General features: G+C 37.0%; 4 protein-coding genes across 4 annotated transcripts; 2 read left to right on the forward strand and 2 right to left on the reverse strand.

Moving 5' to 3' along the window:
- Positions 1 to 1,241: 1,241 nt before the first annotated feature.
- Positions 1,242 to 3,705, reverse strand: LOC133856917 (uncharacterized). The gene is made up of 3 exons (XM_062291966.1): positions 3,475 to 3,705; positions 1,700 to 1,795; positions 1,242 to 1,616 (listed from the first exon to the last, which is right to left on the reverse strand). Exons 2-3 carry the CDS (start codon positions 1,732 to 1,734, stop codon positions 1,274 to 1,276), a joined length of 378 nt encoding a protein of 125 aa, XP_062147950.1. The 5' UTR covers positions 1,735 to 1,795; positions 3,475 to 3,705; the 3' UTR covers positions 1,242 to 1,273.
- A 660-nt stretch (positions 3,706 to 4,365) lies between these two features.
- On the forward strand, positions 4,366 to 7,400 carry LOC133857181 (putative pentatricopeptide repeat-containing protein At3g25060, mitochondrial). Its single transcript, XM_062292334.1, has one exon. The coding sequence runs from the start codon at positions 4,428 to 4,430 to the stop codon at positions 6,225 to 6,227; it is 1,800 nt and encodes a 599-aa protein (XP_062148318.1). The 5' UTR covers positions 4,366 to 4,427; the 3' UTR covers positions 6,228 to 7,400.
- Positions 7,401 to 9,098: 1,698 nt separating this feature from the next.
- On the reverse strand, positions 9,099 to 10,683 carry LOC133857183 (E3 ubiquitin-protein ligase RING1-like). The gene has a single exon (XM_062292335.1). The coding sequence runs from the start codon at positions 10,481 to 10,483 to the stop codon at positions 9,350 to 9,352; it is 1,134 nt and encodes a 377-aa protein (XP_062148319.1). The 5' UTR covers positions 10,484 to 10,683; the 3' UTR covers positions 9,099 to 9,349.
- A 7,518-nt stretch (positions 10,684 to 18,201) lies between these two features.
- On the forward strand, positions 18,202 to 18,816 carry LOC133856813 (uncharacterized). The gene has a single exon (XM_062291856.1). It carries the CDS (start codon positions 18,202 to 18,204, stop codon positions 18,814 to 18,816), a length of 615 nt encoding a protein of 204 aa, XP_062147840.1.

Raw genomic sequence — 18,816 nt, forward strand, 5'->3', positions numbered from 1 at the left:
TTGAAATTGAAAGATGGATACACTAAATTGACATTTTTTAAAGTACAAGGGTATGATTGTAAAAGTGATGAAGATTAGAGATGATAAGTGAAGTTTCTCTTAATAAAAAAGGATGTTATATTTAATTATTTAACTATATGCTAACAGTCCCCTCAAGTGTGCGTTGAAATTCTCTATCAACAATTGAGACTTAACACGTGGATTATTTTTAATTAAAAATAAAGATAAATTAAAGAGTCAAGATTCGAACTCAAATCTATACTTTAATACCATGTAAAAATATGAGAGTTCCTATTGCCTTAATGCAACTTTTGGGGTGAGGCTTGGCCAATACAACTTGAATTTATGCTATTGTTGAACACAGAATAATTAATGATAATTAAATCTAGACCAAAATGATATATTGTGGCAAAGAATTTGGGGGGTTTGATTTGGAGGTGGAAGCTATAGCTAGTTGCGCTGGAAAGACATCTAAAAAAAAAGCTTGGATTCTTATGCAGGGTTGGGAATCCAACGTAGCTTGGCCTTTTCTTTTCTTCCTTTTTCATGCATTTATCCGCATGCTTTGGAACAAATTCATTTTTAAAGTGTCAGAAGCTTCCTTCAATTGTGAGACGCTTCCGATAGGATTCATCTATCCGAGCAGGTGCTCAGACTCCCTACAATCAAACAGGTAATTGTAATAGAATATTGATGAGACTCACTTGTCTGAAGGCTCCCTATAATCAAACAGGTAATTGTAACAGAATATTGATGAGACTCACTTGTCTGAACAGAACAATTACAAGGAATTTCTTACCATCCAGACAGGGAGGATTGTAGGGAATCCCATTCCATTACAACTTACAAGCTTTCTGTAATATCCATAATACCATTGCCTGTTTAATTTATGATTGTACACATAATTCAAGGCCATTTTAAAATGGGCCAAGATATGCTTCTTTGTAAATCTCCAATTAGCAACAAAAAGCAATTCAAGGCCAATCACAAAATATAGTCCAGAAACTGTCTATGTTGGAGCATAAAATGGAAAAAAAAAAAGTGATCTTTATATTATTTTCCTTTCAGAGTGAGTTTGGTCCAACTGTTTATGATATTCACTGGGTACACGGAAATCTTCTCTAGAACAAACTTTATAACTTTAATCTAGCAAGAGTAAAATGAAAAGATCTGGCAAGAACAAAATATGTACATTCATAACTGAGAAGTAATGCAATTAATTAAAAAGGCCCCATGCAATCTGTTAACAGTTTCTGCCAGCACAGTTCATCAGTCACATGAAAACGAACTCCAAACATTCATGAGAACTACTAACCAACAATAATAACAACATCAGTATAACAAACAGCAACTGCCCCATGACAATGCCACAAATAATATCCGTCGCCGTCACCTTCACTTGCCATCCAATTTGTGCTCTTTGCCGGAGCTCCTCTGGTTTATTATATTCATCAACCCCTTCTTCAGCACAAATACAACTCCTATGATTGTCCTGCAAAACTTCTTCCGAGTCATATTGATCAACCCCATCAGCCCAAATACAAACTCCTATGATGGTCCTGCGAAACATTTCCCAGGTAATATTCATCAACCCAAATACAACACCTACCATGGTACTGCAAAACACAAACCAGGCATTAGAATAATATTACTTTTGCATGAACCTACTTGTATAATGAATAAGGTCAGTGATATTCACCTTGCCAAGTGGACACCAATAGAACCAACGGCCATATTTGGTCCTAAATAGTTTCATATATTCCCCACATGTGCCGCAGTGAGGTTTGTGTTCCATCTAAATCCCAAATAAATGGACATATTAGCTGCCATTAACTTTTGCCACACATTTATGATACCAAATTCCAAGAGAGGCAATACAAAACAAGAAGGCAAAGGGTGTGTTTGGATATTCGTACTGAAGCTTTCGAACAATGCTATTTCAGGCAATAGTATAGAGAGTTACTTGCAACCATATAGTCTCAAATTTCAAAACTCCGTGGTTTTTCACTTACAAATCAAATGAGAATGTAACAAAAGGGGGATTTTGTATCATAGTACTCATGTCAAGCGTCCCATATTGAGCCATGTTTAGAACAACATAAATAGGGAGGTTTATTAAATCTAATGGATCCATCTCCTACTCGTTCATCATCAAGAGTGAGGCTTACAGTTACAGGATAGTTGAGTTACCTTTGGATATGATGATTTCAATTTTTGTACCTAATGGCTAATGCTAAACTTTCAGTTTCCATTCATATGGCTTTTAGCAGGATCTTTTCCCCCAAGTGATTGAAATTTTATACAACTCAAGTAGGGCTAAGACCAAAAATGTTTCTAAGCAGTTTTAGAAGCTGGAACATCTGAGATGAAGAACTAATTAAGGCACAAACATAACTGGCATAATTTATAGTTTGTCATTGCTCAGCTTTTGCAGAAAAATTCAACTTGTGTCTCCTAATTTGCTACATCAGCAGAGCAACGAAACAGATTGATAGTAACTGAAGCCCCTTTGGTTTGCTCTACACTAGTTTGAAGAATTATTCTTTCAATCCAAATGGTTGTTTATGTTTAGAGAGATCAACGTAAGCCTAGTCTTAATAGTTTGTCATGTGTGAGCATAAGAATCTTGATCAGAATGCGAACCCCACTAAATCAAAAAGCAAGAGTGACAATCCATTCGGTTGGGTAAAGAATCACAGCTCGAGCTAGCTGCATGAGCATGTTCAGAAAGGAAATTAGCAGATCAATAAACTGTGCAACCGTTGTAAACATTCAAATTTAGTGATACTTTTTTTGTCTATGCAACGACCAGAGGAAGGCAACAGAGAGAGAAAAAACCACCCATAACAGATTTTCATGGAAAAGAAACAGAGATCATGCATGTTGAATAACAACTAGTGAAAGAAAAGAAAATCAAATAAAAATTAAAGACAAAGCGGAATAAAGAAAAATAAACCCAATGAATTGTCTATGATCCACCTTTACAAGATAAAACCCAAATCGCTACATTTTGCTTTATTTCTTAATAATTTTACAATACAAAACTCATATTTAGAGGAGAATTGAGATAGATAAATATGATAATCGAATCTGATTAAACTTGATTACAATAATCTTATAACATAATATAATTTTAATATATTTCCTTTCGAAATAGGAAATATATTTTCTAACAACTAGAGCCACCACGCGAAATGTTTTTACTGAAAAACTAGGATGAACGACGGAAATCGAATTCAGTATCTTTCTCTATCCTATTTCTTGATTTAATCGTTTAATAATTCTCTAACAGGGTTGGAGTCACGGTGCATGCCCAAACACCAGCATTTGTGATTCTTGCACGAAAACATTCAGAAAACTAACGAGCATAACTTCAGAAAACCAAGCACAAAGGGTAAGAAGCGAAAACATTCAAAAAACCAAGCACAGAAGGGCTGTAAAGAAGAAAGTAGTAGGATTATACGCAATACCCACCCTCTAAGGCCGTGTTTTTGGGCCCATGGTGTGGAGGTGCTTCCCCCAAAAGGTCTCATTTTAGGGTGTGGTCTTCACTCTTCAGGTTTTTGGTGGGTGTGGGTAGCACGATGAGCATCAAACAGGGGCGACTGAATGGAAAAATAAACTCAAGGATTGTACTGTAGAAGAGGGTTTGTATCAGATCGCACATCACCTCAAGAGTCAAGTCCATCAGAAGCCTCTTGTCACACGGAGTTCAAAATGGGTTTGGAGATCTTTGAATATGGCAGAAGCTGGTGAGGGAGAGTAGCTTGAAAGAAGGTGACCGTTGTGGGATTATGCCTGCCACCGTAGCCTGAAAGAAGGTGACCGTTGTGGGAAACCTCTCTCCTCCCGATGCAAACGAAGCAATCTCAGCAGCGAGTTGCCGACGTTAATCACGATGGCTCAAAAGGATGCTGTAAGCCGTAAGGCCATGTTTAGGGGTTTCCTGTTTTTCCAGACGAGTCTTCCCGCCCATAATTCACTCCACAGTTGGCACTCGTTGGAACACGGCAGATAAAGTTAATAAGCAGATCCAACGGTTGCGATTAAAAGGTCAAAAAAAAGGACTGGGATGTCAGCCGCACAAATTGCTTGTGATTTAGCAAATAAGTTTTGGACTGTCCGCTAATTTAATAGATTATTTATTTTAAACCTATGTGAATTTAATAAATTGTATTTCTTACAAAAAAAAAAAAATTAAATAAATAAATTGTATTAAAAAAAATATTTCAAAAATGGATTGAAAATATATCAACATTTTATCAGAGTCAAATATTGAAGTCACATTTATAAAAATAAAAAAATAAAAAATAATATTAAAGTCAGAACCTGTTTTCATTCCCTCCGTTTGTGTTTCTGTTTTCAACGGCTATAAACTAACTCTGTAGGAACAGCGTAGAGTTGAAGTTTCAGCTTCTCATACATAGATGCAGTTACTTAACTTACTTCCGTGGCCGAAGCGCCTCAAACCGCTCCTCTTAGGCTTTAAAGACAAAGCGTCCATAGCTAAAGTCCATGCTCTCATGGTCTTGACTGGTCTCTTCGACCATGGAAACTCCAGTGGCCGAGTAATTGCATCGTATGCACGCACAGGCGATATTATGTCTGCCCGGAAAGTGTTTGAAGTATTGCCTCAACGAGGCATAGATGCGTGGAATGCCATGGTCATTGCATATTCGCATAAAGAGTACCCAGTTGAAGTTCTAAATCTATATCATCGGATGATCTTGGAAGGTGTTAGACCAGATAGCTCAACTTTCACGGTGGCCCTCAAGGCATGCACGAGCTTGTCGGATTTGAAAACGGGGAAGGAAATTTGGTGTAGAGCAGTTGATTGTGGGTATGAGTTTGATGTGTTTGTTGGGTCTTCTGTTTTGAATTTGTATGCAAAGTGTGGGAAGATGGATGAAGCGATTGCAGTGTTTGATAAGATGCCGCGAAGGGATCTTGTTTGTTGGACAACTATGATAAGTGGGTTTGCACAAAGTGGACGGCCAATAGAAGCAGTTGATATGTATAGGCGAATGCAGAAGGAGGGAATGGAAGGAGATGGGGTTGTGATGGTGGGGTTGATACAGGCTTGTGCGAATCTTGGGGACTCAAACTTGGGTCCTGGTATTCACGGGTATTTGATTCGGAGAGATTTTCCTATGGATGTTGTAGTTCAAACCAGCCTTTTGGATATGTACGCAAAGAATGGACATTTGGGGCTTGCTTGTAGGGTATTCAAGAAGATGCCTTGTAAGAATGTCGTATCTTGGGGTGCATTAATTTCTGGCTTTGCTCAAAATGGTTTTGCAGGGAATGCACTGGAATTCTTGATAGAGATGCAGAGTTGTGGATACAGACCGGATTTAGTGTCTCTTTTGGGTGCACTTCTAGCATGTTCCCAAGTTGGATTTTTGAAATTGGGCAAATCTGTACATGGATATATTGTGAGAAGACTTGATTTTGATCAAGTTTTAGGTACTGCAGTGATTGATTTGTATTCAAAATGTGGAGCCCTTTCCTGGGCACGTACTCTCTTTGATAAGATAAAATCCAAAGACTTAATCTGTTGGAATGCAATGATTACCAGCTATGGAATTCATGGGCATGGAAAAGAAGCTCTGTCGCTCTTCTTAGAGATGACAAAAACTAATCTAAAACCAGATCATGCTACTTTTGCTTCTCTACTCTCGGCCTTTAGTCACTCAGGTCTTGTGCAAGAAGGTCAATACTGGTTTAATCTCATGGTTAGCAAATATAAGATCCCTCCAGCTGAAAAGCATTATGCTTGTATGGTTGATCTTTTGGCTCGTGCAGGACGTGTTGAAGAGGCTCGTGAGCTAATAGATTCCATGAATACTGAACCAGGGCTTGCTGTTTGGGTTGCCCTCCTGGCAGGTTGCTGCAAAAATGGCAAGCTGTTGATTGGAGAGATTGCTGCAAAAAAGGTGCTTGAGTTAAATCTGGATGACTTGGGAGTTTATGCTTTGGTCTCTAACTACTACGGCAAGGTGAGGAAGTGGGAGGAAGTAGCTGGTGTCAGAAAAATCATGAAAAAGACAGGGATGAAGAAAGTACCAGGGTGTAGTGTAGTGGAAGTGAAAGGGAAGCTCCATGCTTTTCTTATGGAAGATAAGAGTCACCATCAATACGAAGATATTATGCAACTTTTGGATAAGTTGGATCATGAGATGAGAGTTATTGGATACCTTCCAAAGACTGAGTTTTGTGTTGCATGATTTTGAAGAGGAAGTCAAAGAAAAAATGTTTGTGTAATCACAGTGAGAGGCTTGCTATTGCTTTTGGTCTCTTAAACACTGGGCCAGGAACCAGATTACTGATCACAAAGAACCTTAAGAGTGTGAGAGGATTGCCATGAAGCAACTAAATTCATTACCAAAATTGTGAACACAGAGATTGTTGTGAGGGATGTAAAGCGCTTTCATCACTTCAGGAATGGAATCTGCTCATGTGGTGACTACTGGTAAAGCATGAGGGATAGATTTGCTCTCTTTGTTGGATTTGTCACAGCTGAGGTGTTGAGATATCAAGATAGAACCGGCATCTCTGATGGAGAGCATGTTCCGAATATCCTAATGAGGCATTGGAAGAGACGAGCTATCCAATATCTCAATTGCATGCAGCTGGATAACCAATAAAGAATGGCTTCAAAATGCTCAGATCCAACATATCCATATTCAGCTGCATGTAAAATTTGTGTTTTGATATCTATCAACCGCTTCACCAATTTCCCATTTACCTATTATATGCATCGGCCGAGTTCAAAGAGCTTCTGTCAAAAACGAAAAGCCTTCTTTTTATTATTGATCGGAAGGCTTCACTCTGATAGGAGTGTCACAGAAAAGGACAAGGATCTTTTTATCCCTTATCTTCCTGCGTGCTTGACATCAAGCTAGAGTGATGTGCCTCTAACAGTGGCAATAATTAATCCTTTTGAATTCTTAATTTTGTTTCCCTTGATCCCAGTTTCAAAGAATATACGTTATGTTGTCACCTATAATTTTACCAGAAAAATGGAGGGTTACTTCGCTGGCTATAGTTAATTTTACCAGAACTCGAGTTTTCGTTCTGGTTTGAGAGAGTAAAGTGGAAGGAGCGGAAGATGAAGTCTGGAAAATCGAAAGGATTTCCTCGTGGCTGCTGCACAAAAATCCAAAATTACTCCTTCCAATATATGAGGATACTGTTTGGTGTTACATTTAAAACCCGGGTTCTCTGACAAAAACAGAATTGGAGAGGACGAGCATAACTTAGGGAGTTTCATATGTATGTTTGATCTTGAGGAAGAATGCTGGCCTTCTGAGCCTTTGCAGAGGGTACAAATTCCTCTGCTTCTTGTAGTCATGTACCGGACGTGGACCATGTGGTATTCTAAGTGTTTATAGTCTTCTTTAGTGAGATATTGCATTTGTCATTACAAATGCATTTTCCTTTTCATTTTTGGATCCATGAAATCGAATAAGTGATGAATGACATGTGCTTAATAACTTCTAGACGTGTTCGTTGAGATTCTGGGGAACATCAAAGTAGTCCTTTTCATTTAGGACATTAGGGGTTATTTTTTGCTTTTGATACTTCAATGGTTTTTTTTTTAATTATTATTATTATGTTAGATGAGTAAGAACAAATACAAACAAACGGTGCAGATGCAAAACACAAAGTTATAGAATCCAAAATACAAAAGACAAAAAAAAAAAAAAAAAAAAATCATTCTTGACAGCAATCCAAGCACAGCTTCGGAGGGAATCCTAGAAGGCGAAGAAGGGAATCGAGAAAGCTGTTAGCAAAGTTAGTTGTAGTGACCCGTGGTGGACGCACTGGCATCAACAAGGGAAATCATTTTAAACTTAGCTCATGTCTATCTTATGAGAGAGTTAGGGAGACTAAGAAATAGATCATAGATGTACAGTGGCGGAAGAGACATTGAAAAAGCTGTTAGCAAAGTTACTTGTAGTGGCCCGTGGTGGACACACCGGCATCAACAAAGGAAATCCTTTTAAACTTAGCTCATGTCTATCTTATGGGAGAGTTAGGGAGACTAGGAGATAGATCATAGACGTACAGTAGCGAAAGACATACCATCTGGGGCAGCGAGGTATAGAACTACCAAGATCGGATATTTTTGAGGTTCAGATCCGGATATGGAAATCTGTTATAGGAGACCAAAAGGAGTGGCGGCGCACGTAGCCCACGCGTGGGAGTGGGCGATGCATGAAGGTTGAACGGAGGCCGGCAATGGAGGAGGGGGTGCATTTGAGTGGTGGAGGTTGTGGGTTTCTAACCTCTAAAAATCCAAACAGAAAACTAGAAAAAACTATAGACTAGGAAAATGAGAGAGAAACAAAGGAGAAATGGGGAGGAGGACATGGGTAGGAGGTTGGAGAGGAGGGAAGAACAGAGATCTAGGGGGAGGAGGTCGAGAGAGTTTTTTTGTGAGGGAGAAAGCTTTTAGGGAGAGGGAGATTCGGTTGGTAGCTACTTTAGTTGTGTTTATTCCGCTGAATAAGATCTGGAAAGTAAATCATCAGAGATTTTCTCAAGAAAAAAAGGTGACGCTTTTAAGTCAACCAAGAGTGTTACCATTAGAATTCGAGGGTGGAAGGCGAAACTATGGCTGGAAGCAGAAAGACTCCATCAAATATGTCAGTTCTTCATTTCTAGTGTATGTTATGTCTTGTTTTAGGCTTTCACATCACTGTAAAAATCTAGACTCGTTAGCTTGTATTTTCTGGTTGGGGCATTGGAATCAAAGCAGAAATATGTAATATGAGGTGGAAAAGCATTTGTTAGTGTAAATCTGTAGAGGGTTGTTTTCATTCTCTTCCATCCAATCCTCAAGTTAAAACATTTCAGGAATCATGATCCTCTGGCCACTGAAGCCTAGCCTTGTTCTTCCTTGACAATCAAGAGGCATATTTGCTTAGGAAAGGCTGATCTTTTGTAAATGATCCCTTCTAATTCACCCGGCTGATTATGTAAATGAAAATCTAAATGGCTGCTAAAGATTAGCTAATATATATATATATATATATATTAGTTAGAGAAACATTTATATGAAAAGAAAAAGTTTAAAGAAACGAAAAATGGAATTAGTCTAATTTCTGAAATATCATTATATTTCTCTTGAAATATATATAGTATCAGCCGTTCAAGATATTAACTACAATAACAATACCCAAATTACAGTCATTCGTTTATAAAATATGGTTTTATGAGGGAACATATATTTGGTGCAGAAACAAGAGTAGCTAATATCCAGGCTCCTTGAGAATACCACTTGGTTTGTCGGTTTGGCCACCAGCCTGAAACTATGGATGCGAAGATTCTGAAAGCTTCATCTTCACAAGGGAAGGATTGTGCTCCCGCTTCTCCAATTTCTGGATGACAAGAACCTTCTGCTATAAGAAAAAGACCTTTTCATGGAAATCGGTCCCTTCTGCAGAGAAAGCCCAATTGAAGAACTTTTCTTCAGTTTGCATGTGCTTGAAGTACCACTATCCGGCTTAGCAACAGTGTCTGTACTCAAACTTTTCAGGTGTACTGAATGGGATTCTGAACTTCTTTGATCAGTGACAATATTAGCCACAGCATGATAAATCCTTGCGGCAGAAGGCGAATCCAGTGAAACCGACCTCCTCATCGGTTGTATTTCTTCTTCCAAGACTCTTTGATTGTCAGCCGGATTACTTTGCACTCGAGAATGGCACTTCCCAGAGGCGGAATTCTGCAGACTTTTACTTGATATTTCAGCACACCCACCATCCTCAATTGCCAAAGAGTGAAAACTTTGATCTCGAACGGCAGCTTCACTAGTCCCGCCTTCTCCAACTTGGCTGCTTTCCGCCCCATTATAATTCTCAAGATTCTCTAAATGGGTTTCTTGGCTTGAACCGGAAGAACTCGTACTAGGCTCAGATGCAGTTGCCTGAGAACCGGTAGCGTTGCTGCTGACTATAGGAGCACGACACAAGGGGCAATTCTTGTGTGATCTCAACCAGGTATCTATACAGGGGAGGTGAAAGGCGTGGCTACACTTTGGCAAGAGTCTAAGACTCTCATCTTCCTCAAACTCACTCAAGCAAACAGAGCACTCTGTTCCATCTATTAACCCCTCGTCTTTTTTGTACTTGCAAACCGTGATAGAATCAATAACAGATTGCTGGACACCCACGGTATTGATATACCATATGTGGTGCTCAATCACAGGTCCATGATCTTCATCATGATAGTCTTCTTCGGTCGCAAACAGTATTGGTGGATTTCTTCTCCTTGATCTATTCCTCCTCGAGTAGTACTTCCTGAAAATTGTAAATACAATTCCAGCCAAAATAACCCCACCAATCATGCCAACCGTGATAATCAAACTGATTTTCACTAATTGATGTTGGCTTTCCGGGAGTTCATTATGTGATGGAGGAGGAAAGGCGGTATCTCCTGTAGTCGGACATGGCCGTTTTCTAGGATCAAACGCCATAGCGAAAACAGGGCAAGAAACAGAGGAGGATCAAAACAGGGGATAGAAGCTCAAACCTTTGCGTGTGGAGAAAAAGACAGAGAGAAGGAGAGAAGACATTGAAACTGCTCAGCGTCCTATGTTTCACCACAACATGGTGGATTGAGTTGATGGTAGTAAAGAATTTGGGATTCTTTCTCCCCTTCTTTTTTTTGTTTTTTAATATATTTTTCCACAATGCTTTAATGCTCTTGTTGATTTCTTGAGACATGTCGCTTTCAATGAAGAACCACTGCATTTACTTGGTAGCTTCGTTTTTCCTCGCTTCACTGGAAGTCAAACAAGTCATTTCCGCGTTAACGTATTTCGTGGAGTTCTCCGGAAGAATCATTTTTTTAAAATCTTAATTATTATTTTTTTAAAAAAAAATAATTATAAATTATATCCAAAAATTAATAAAGTGATCGGACTCGGACCATCCGTCAAGTTGAGGACGACCCTCAGTGGTTTTTATATATATATATATAAATTATTTTAAAATTCACCGTGCAATTGTAGCCACATGTAAGTAAATAGTAATGGGTTTGGACAGAAAATAGATATTTGAATTTATAACCAAAAATTAATAAAGTGGTCGTACTCGGACCATCCGTCAAGTTGAGGACGACCCTCAGTGGTTTTTATATATATATATATATAAATTATTTTAAAATTCACCGTGCAATGTTGGCCACATGTAAGTAAATAGTAATGGGTTTGGACAGAAAATAGATATTTGAAAAAATTGAAGCAATAATAAAGGTATTATAGCTTTATATATTCTTTTGCCAAACAAGTCATTAATCACCGATTTGAATTTGTGTCATTGTATGAGTGCTGAACCAACGGTCAATGATAAAGCCGGGTCAAGCCAACTTTAATTGGTGGGATCTTAGGCATGAAAGGTTGAGTTGACTGATACTCCATCAAACCCCCATGTTCTACGCTTGTTTGAAGTAATTGATATCACCAAAAGAGTCCAACAATTTCGAGCTTGTTTGGTAAGTGATTGTGAATTGGAATATTTATTTGAATAGTAGTAAGAAATGATTGATGTGATATAAAATTTGAGAATGTTTTATAGAAAAGTGAAAAAATTTTGTTTTGTAGTGGGTTTTTTTGATTGAATAATAATAAAAAAATTACTTGTCTCAACAAGTTTCAGGCGGTTCAAACTCAACTGTTGAGACAGGTATTTGTTGAGAGAGCTCTTATGTAATTCACATGTCTCAATAAGTTTCGAGCAGCTCACACTTACCTATTGGGACAAGTATTTTTTAAGTAATTGAGATTTCCAAGACTTCAACAATTTTACTATTTAGATTGTACGTTAATAATTTAGATAATAAATATGAAAGAATTCTTATGAAATTTACTTGTCTCAACAAGTTTTAGGCAGTCCGAACCCACCTATTGAGACATGCATTTGTTGAGAGAGCTCTTATGGAGTGCGTCTGTCTCAACAAGTTTTAGGCAGCCCACACCCTCCTGTTAGGACGGGTATTTGTTGAAAGACCTCTTATGTAGTCCACCTATCTCAACAAGTTTATGGTAGCTCACACCCCACATGTTGGGACAAGTATTTGTTAAGTAATTGAGATCTTCAAGACTCTAACAATTTTTTACTATTTAGATTGTTAATAATTTAGATCAAAATATGATGGAACTCTTGTGAATTTACTTGTCTCAACAAGTTTCAAGGAGTCCAAATCCACCCGTTAAGACACGTATCTGTTGAGAGAGTTTTTATGGAGCCCATTTATCTTAACATGTTTTAGGCATCCCACACCTACTTGTTAGGACGGGTATTTGTTGAGAGAGCTCTTGTGTAGTCCACTTGTCTCAACAAGATTCGAGCAGCTCACACCCACTTGTTAAGACATGTATTTGTTGAGAAAACTCTTATTTAGCCCACTTGTCTCAACAAGTTTTGGACAACCCACACCCACATATTACGACAAATGAATCTGATAAGAGCTTTCTTACAATTTTTTGTCTGAAGTGCTGACCATTCAGATTGTCTTTGAAGTAAATTGTATGCACGCAGTGATAATCAAGAAGATGGTTGATTTTTTTAATAAGAATAATCTAATATTATTTTCGCATCATTTCTGATTATTTATTTGAAGAACAAATGAGCAAAAGTCTTAGATTTAAAATCTTCATAAAATCGGGTTTTAATTTGGCGAAATTAAAAATGTGAGTCTAAAAGATACAATCGAAAAAAGTACCACAAAAAAAATGGTTGTAGACTTGTAGTTGATACAAAAATAATTATAATGGAGTAAATTTTTCTTTTTTTATCTTTGAAGACATTTTTTTTTAAAAAAAAAAAAAAAACCATCTTTGCAAATTCTCTCATTGTTATTTTGTTATTTTCTTTTTCCAATTTTTGTAATATTAATGCCTATAAAAAATAAGAAAATAAAAAAAGGTCAATCATTAACTTTGCCGAAAATGCAGGTATTGGTGGAAAAGGAGGCTGGTATTTTTTGCTGAACCAATCATCGATGGGCAAAAGACGGTGGTGAACAAAATATATTTTATTTTTTTATTTTTGAAAAAAAAAATGAAAAACGTGACAATTACGCAACTTCTTAATTTATCAACATCGTTATCATTCAAAGTACCATGCATTTGTTCAAAAAAACAAAAAAACTATGCATGAATATGAAAAGCAACTAAATAGTAAAAATACTTGCTTCCAATTAACTTCTTAATTTATCATCTTCTTCCTTTTTTCCCCAGACCAGATTCGTACATAAAAAAAATAAAAAATAAAAAATAAAAAAAAAAAATAAAAAATAAAAAAACTATGGATTTGTATTGGGTCTAGTTCAATCGAAACTGGACTTGTTAAGATTAGGTCATGTATATGTCGTGACTTAATTTTAACAAATCTAATTTCGAGTGGATAAATAAATTATGAACAGTCATTGATTCCAGAAAAATTATATGCTTGTTGGGCGATCATTCATATAGTGTCCAACTATTTATATAATAAAACTATATTTTTATTTCACAAATATCTCACAATACCAACGTGACAGTTTTAAACAATTTTTAGATTAGTCCTTACTTACAAAAAAAAAAAAAAAAAAAAAAATCAAGAGTCTGTTGGAACTGACACATCAACATTATAGAATAGTTATAAAATAAAAATATAATTTTTAACATTAGCCATATCACAAAAAGACCTCAGCATTAGCGGCAACGATGTAGATCGGTAGGGGGATTCAATGTTGGTAGACAACTAGTAGCGAACCCATCTTATTTTCCACCTAAATGCATCCATTATCCCACCATCATGGGCATTATAAAAAGCCCTATATTAGATTGACAATTTTTATGCTCCTATAGGTCCAAAAAATTTTGGTGGCATACAATATAATTTGCTTAACTAAGTGATGTTTCAACATGCATATATTAAGACCTCTAAAAAAAATAAAAAATAAAAATCTCCGAGGTATTTATTTCTCGAATAAATAATACTATAGCTAATAGTAGTGTGTGATATGGTAGAATATATAGGATGCTTCTTTTTGCAATTAGAGTAGGGATGTGGTGCATGGCATGGACAAGTCTATAAAATATCAAGTTTGATAGTGGGTAATAATCATATATTATGAAGGAGAGTACGTTGCTTGGCCAAACTTATATAAACTTGACTTGTAAGTTAAGCAATGTCATAACTTGTTATATTAAAGCTCCGATTTTTTTTGGGATTAATGGTATTGTCTATTATTATTCTATGTACGTAGTTTATGTTTTATCCTTGCTAATGATCAAGCTGAATATGATTAATTTCTTTATTCTTAAGCCTATTTGCTTGGAATTGGGTATTAGGCAACAATGGAATTTGTGATCCAAATTGTGGAAGAGATAGCCAAGGAATTAAGTAGAGAAGATGGCTGATGAGGTTGCAAACAAGCTCCCTAGATCATGCAAATTAAGCTTGAAGAAGCTGCGGAATCATTTGAAACTCTTAGCCGATAAAAAAAAAGGACCCATGTGGTTAGTCGTATTCATATAGGTCCCACTCACATATCTTGTGTTATACAAATATTATGCAATTATGTTGTGGAAAAGTATTTTCTCTCGTAGTGTTGACGGATTACAATTTTAAAGATTCAAGAAACGGTGGGTGGGTCAAAAAGAAAGCATAGGACATAGAGGGAGAGTGCGTATGAGATCAGCTATGGCCAGGGAGTGGTTAGAAGGATTGGAAAGCAACCTAGGTTAAGGCATAAATGATGGGATGGTGGGAATTCCAGGGCGATGACCAAATGGGTAGACTGGAGTTGTTATGGGAAATGTAGCAAGCTCCATCCGTAATAAGTGGTAAAGTGGCTTGTAGACAAAGACCCTTCATCTTGGTGATAAAAGAACCACCTGCGCATCAGAAGCTAGCTAATCCACATGATTAAGATATTATACAAGATTATAATGCATTAAACAAAGAATGATTGCTTAGGACAGGATGTCGGAATCTTCTCTCTACTAAACACACGACGGGTGGGGGGATGCACAGAGCTTAATTAGGATATTTTATATTACTAGATTTACTGAATTTTATACCAATATGGGGTACATACTAGCAAGTGAAAATTTGACCGATGAGTGTTTTAGGAGTACTATAATTTTTACTATAAATCTATTATTATAAATTGATGTGTAGTTCATATAATACTTACCATGTCAATCACTAAATAATTAAATTCACATGACGCTTACAAATTTAGGTGATAATTCATTATAGGGGTACTTTGGCCACTATCATAATCGGCCAAAAGAGGTGGCTGAACCACGCCCAAAAGCCCTTAGGAGTGGCACGGAAGACTTCGACGTTGGTGCGGCTGTCACGTTTCGATGGTGATGCAAGCCAATGGTAGCATGACCAAGCGGCGGTGGGTTTCGGAGGTAGTTGAAGGTGGTGAGGTCTCAAAATGGAAGAGAGAATTAGGATTATGTGGTTCAATATGGGGCAGAGAGGTAGTGATGAGTGTTGTTATAAATTTTCATTAGATTAGAATTAAATGATTAAGCAAAGAAATTGACTTATCAATTTAAATTAGTGACCGAAGTGATAAATGTCATATGAACTACCAAGTGAACTTGTAAAAACATTAGTGTTATAGTACCCCAAATATTTTTCGGAAAATATATATATATATATATATATATAGAAGAAATGAGCCCTTACAAAAGATTACATCATCATAGATAATGGACAAAGAGTTAAACCTAGAGCTCAAAAATACAAGTGTGACGAGTAAATTTAACCCAAAGGCCCATGAAGGGGTTGTGGTAGAGAATTCACGACTGTGGTCAACGTCCCCTGATAAAATAGCCTTGAGAAAATTGATGGTAGAGAATTATTTTGTCAAGTTTACCTTGTTAAAGGGCAAGCGTTGAAGCATCTATAATGGAGGTAGAGGCAGGTCCTTCTCAAGTCTTAGGTAATTTAGGCCCAATAGAATAGGGCTCCTAATTAATATAAATAAAAGCTTTTTCTATATATATATATATATATATATATATATATATATATATATATATATATATATATATATATATATATATACAAAAAAAGAGTTGAAAAGGAATGAATCAATTAATTAATTAGGAGAATGATGGTATTTTCCAGTCATGTTAATACGGTGGATGGGAGTTGGGCATGTAGTTTTCACTCTATTTTTTTTTTTTTTTTTTTGACATGTCTACACAAGAGGAGGGAGGATGACTACCAATAAATCTCCTTCAATGATCAAGTTGTACTTGTCCATACTCAAAGTTTAAAGTAGCTTCTACTTTAATGATTCGGGAGTAGTGTTGCCTCCCTTCTATGCATCAACTACCAAACCCGAACAATGAAATCCCTAATCTGAATTAAAAATAAAAAAATAAAAAAAATAAAAAAAAATGAAACCCCTAATTTCAAACCCCCCAACTTTTTCCATGCCCCACTACCAGAATTCTAGCAATGAAATCCCTAATTCATCGGTTACATTGCATATTCTTCCCCTTCAAAGCACCGCAAGGTCATGATAACACTCCTGCAACTTTCAGAATACCTCCCAACTCTTTCACCATTGTACTATTACCTTGTTTTCTAATCATTCATCAAATATTTATCAAGCTTAGGCTGTTAAATCGCCATTTATATGAAAATTTAAGCTGATAAGAAGGAAATAAAGATGAATTTAATCATTTAATGTATTCATATGCATTGTTTGTTGTCCATACTTCTTTTCTATGACAAGAAATGTGAAACATGGGAGCTTGGTGGGAGGAAGACTCAAAGAAGACAATCTATGGTGTGTTGTTCGAACGTGGGATACAAATGTTCAAATAAGGCACGTGGACTCGTGCGAACCCGTACTAATGAGGAAACCTGTTCGAACAACCATTTGAATGCGGTTTGGACGAGTTAAGGTAGAGATTTTGACGGGAAATTTAGGTACAAAATAACTAAACGCACTTGAAACTGTAAAATAATAAATTTTGCAAGCATGTCTATTTTTGATAAATGATAAATGAGCATTTTCTTGCGAACCTGAAATGTCTTTATGATCTCTATGTTGTGAGCCCTAGAGATATGTCTTTGTTAGAATATATTCTAAATATATTTTGAATATAATATTATTGATTTATATAAGTTGAATATATTCTAACAGTCTTTATGATCTCTATGTTGTGCATTTTGTTGTCAAGGCAGTAGTGTTAACACTCCAAGTTGTTTTACATTTAAATAATTTATGGGCATTACAATAAACACAAACGAACACATATTTGCTACAGGTGAACAGAAATATGAAGAAGAAGAGGGAGAACTCATCAACTCAGTCCCACCGTTTAAAGAGATGAGGGACATTGTTTCAACAGACGACACTAATTATTGAAGTAGATTTTTGCATAGCCAGACCGGACGACAAGCTCCTGCAAAACAATACAGAAAGTCATTGAAAAGCCGCCAGCCTTTCAAGGATTAGGAAGCCTCCGATGCTCAAGTCAGTAAATGGTTACGAGAGAGAAAAAAAAAAATGTAATGGAGAAAGTTTTAGGGAAGAGTAGAATACGTGTTTTATGGGGTGGCCGCGACCTTTTTAATGTGTGGTTACCTAAAGGTGGTCTCTAGTAAAGTGCTTGATTATATGTCATGCAGCGGGCTTTTTAGCTTGTGTGAGTAGGCCTTCATACAAATTGGGCCTCAAGCTTTGGGCTTGATTGCAATAACTCTGGAAATAAATTTATATTTTTCCTTTTTAAAAAGGCATATCTTGAGATTGTTCTTAACTACAGTAGCCTAATTGAACTTATTCTTAATTCTCCTTTGGAAAGCTGTATATTTAACTTTCCCTTGACTCTTGAGGAAAGGGTTGAGCCATTATTGTATTAGATGGAATCTTGGCAAAGTAACAAAAAACTTGTAACATATATATATGTGTTTGTCCGAGCACACAAGCAACGTATTTCTCCCATATTTAAAGCAACTTGTAATATTAAAGCCTAAACGGTAGCCACCTGTTATCCCCATTCCTCCACTCTTAACGCAATCACCATTTCAACCACCAACCCCCACTTTCTTGCACGTTTCAAACACTCAGGCCTTTCTTTCGGAAATTCTGATCAAAGCCCCATAAGGCTAATCAACCAGAATCAGCTAAATATTATATGCATGAAAGATGAAGGCGTCAGCTATGGCAGGGTGGGCATCGAACAACCAGAAGTTGAACTCTAAAGCTTTGGATGGGAACGAGATGGTGATGGGTCTTGAGGTTTCTCAAAAGCCTGGTGTTGACCTCATGCAGAACTGTGATCTGCCTCCGCCCACGAAGGTTTTTACGGGGTCAGATACGACGGTCGTATCGTCCATGAATAGGATACTTAGTGTGACGGGGAAAGAAGACGATAACGAAGAGTTTCACGTGTATATTAGCAGCAGCGAGAATGAGAAGTTGGAGCTTTTGAAGGCCTTGAGGTTGTCACAGACGCGGGCAAGAGAGGCAGAAAAGAAAGCGGCAACTCTGGTTAAAGAGAGGGATTGTGTTTCCAATGCTTTCCTACAGGAGGCAACGCAGTTGTTTGCTTATCGGCAGTGGGTGAGATTGCTTGAGCTTCAAGTTACAAAATTGCAATCACAGAAGCAGAAGGGTTGTGGCTATGGCGGATCAAATGGAGCGGAAGGATTGTTGAAAGAAGGGGATGGGGATGGGGGTGAGGATGGGAGTGGTGTAACATGGTTCATGGCTTTGGCATTTTGTCTGGGATTTGTTGGTGTAGGCTTTGTATTTGGTTGCAGACACTTGTTTTGA

The sequence above is a fragment of the Alnus glutinosa genome, chromosome 14, assembly GCF_958979055.1.
Source record: "Alnus glutinosa chromosome 14, dhAlnGlut1.1, whole genome shotgun sequence".
Lineage (NCBI taxonomy): Eukaryota > Viridiplantae > Streptophyta > Magnoliopsida > Fagales > Betulaceae > Alnus > Alnus glutinosa.

Bases quoted from the DNA above. Each gene is read 5' to 3' on its own strand.
- LOC133856917 (XM_062291966.1), bottom strand. From the start codon at position 1,734: ATGGCCGTTGGTTCTATTGGTGTCCACTTGGCAAG. The intron at 1,617-1,699 runs GTGAATATCACT...TGTGTTTTGCAG, and splicing joins ATTGGTGTCCACTTGGCAAG to TACCATGGTAGGTGTTGTAT.
- LOC133857181 (XM_062292334.1), top strand. From the start codon at position 4,428: ATGCAGTTACTTAACTTACTTCCGTGGCCGAAGCGCCTCAAACCGCTC.
- LOC133857183 (XM_062292335.1), bottom strand. From the start codon at position 10,483: ATGGCGTTTGATCCTAGAAAACGGCCATGTCCGACTACAGGAGATACC.
- LOC133856813 (XM_062291856.1), top strand. From the start codon at position 18,202: ATGGCAGGGTGGGCATCGAACAACCAGAAGTTGAACTCTAAAGCTTTG.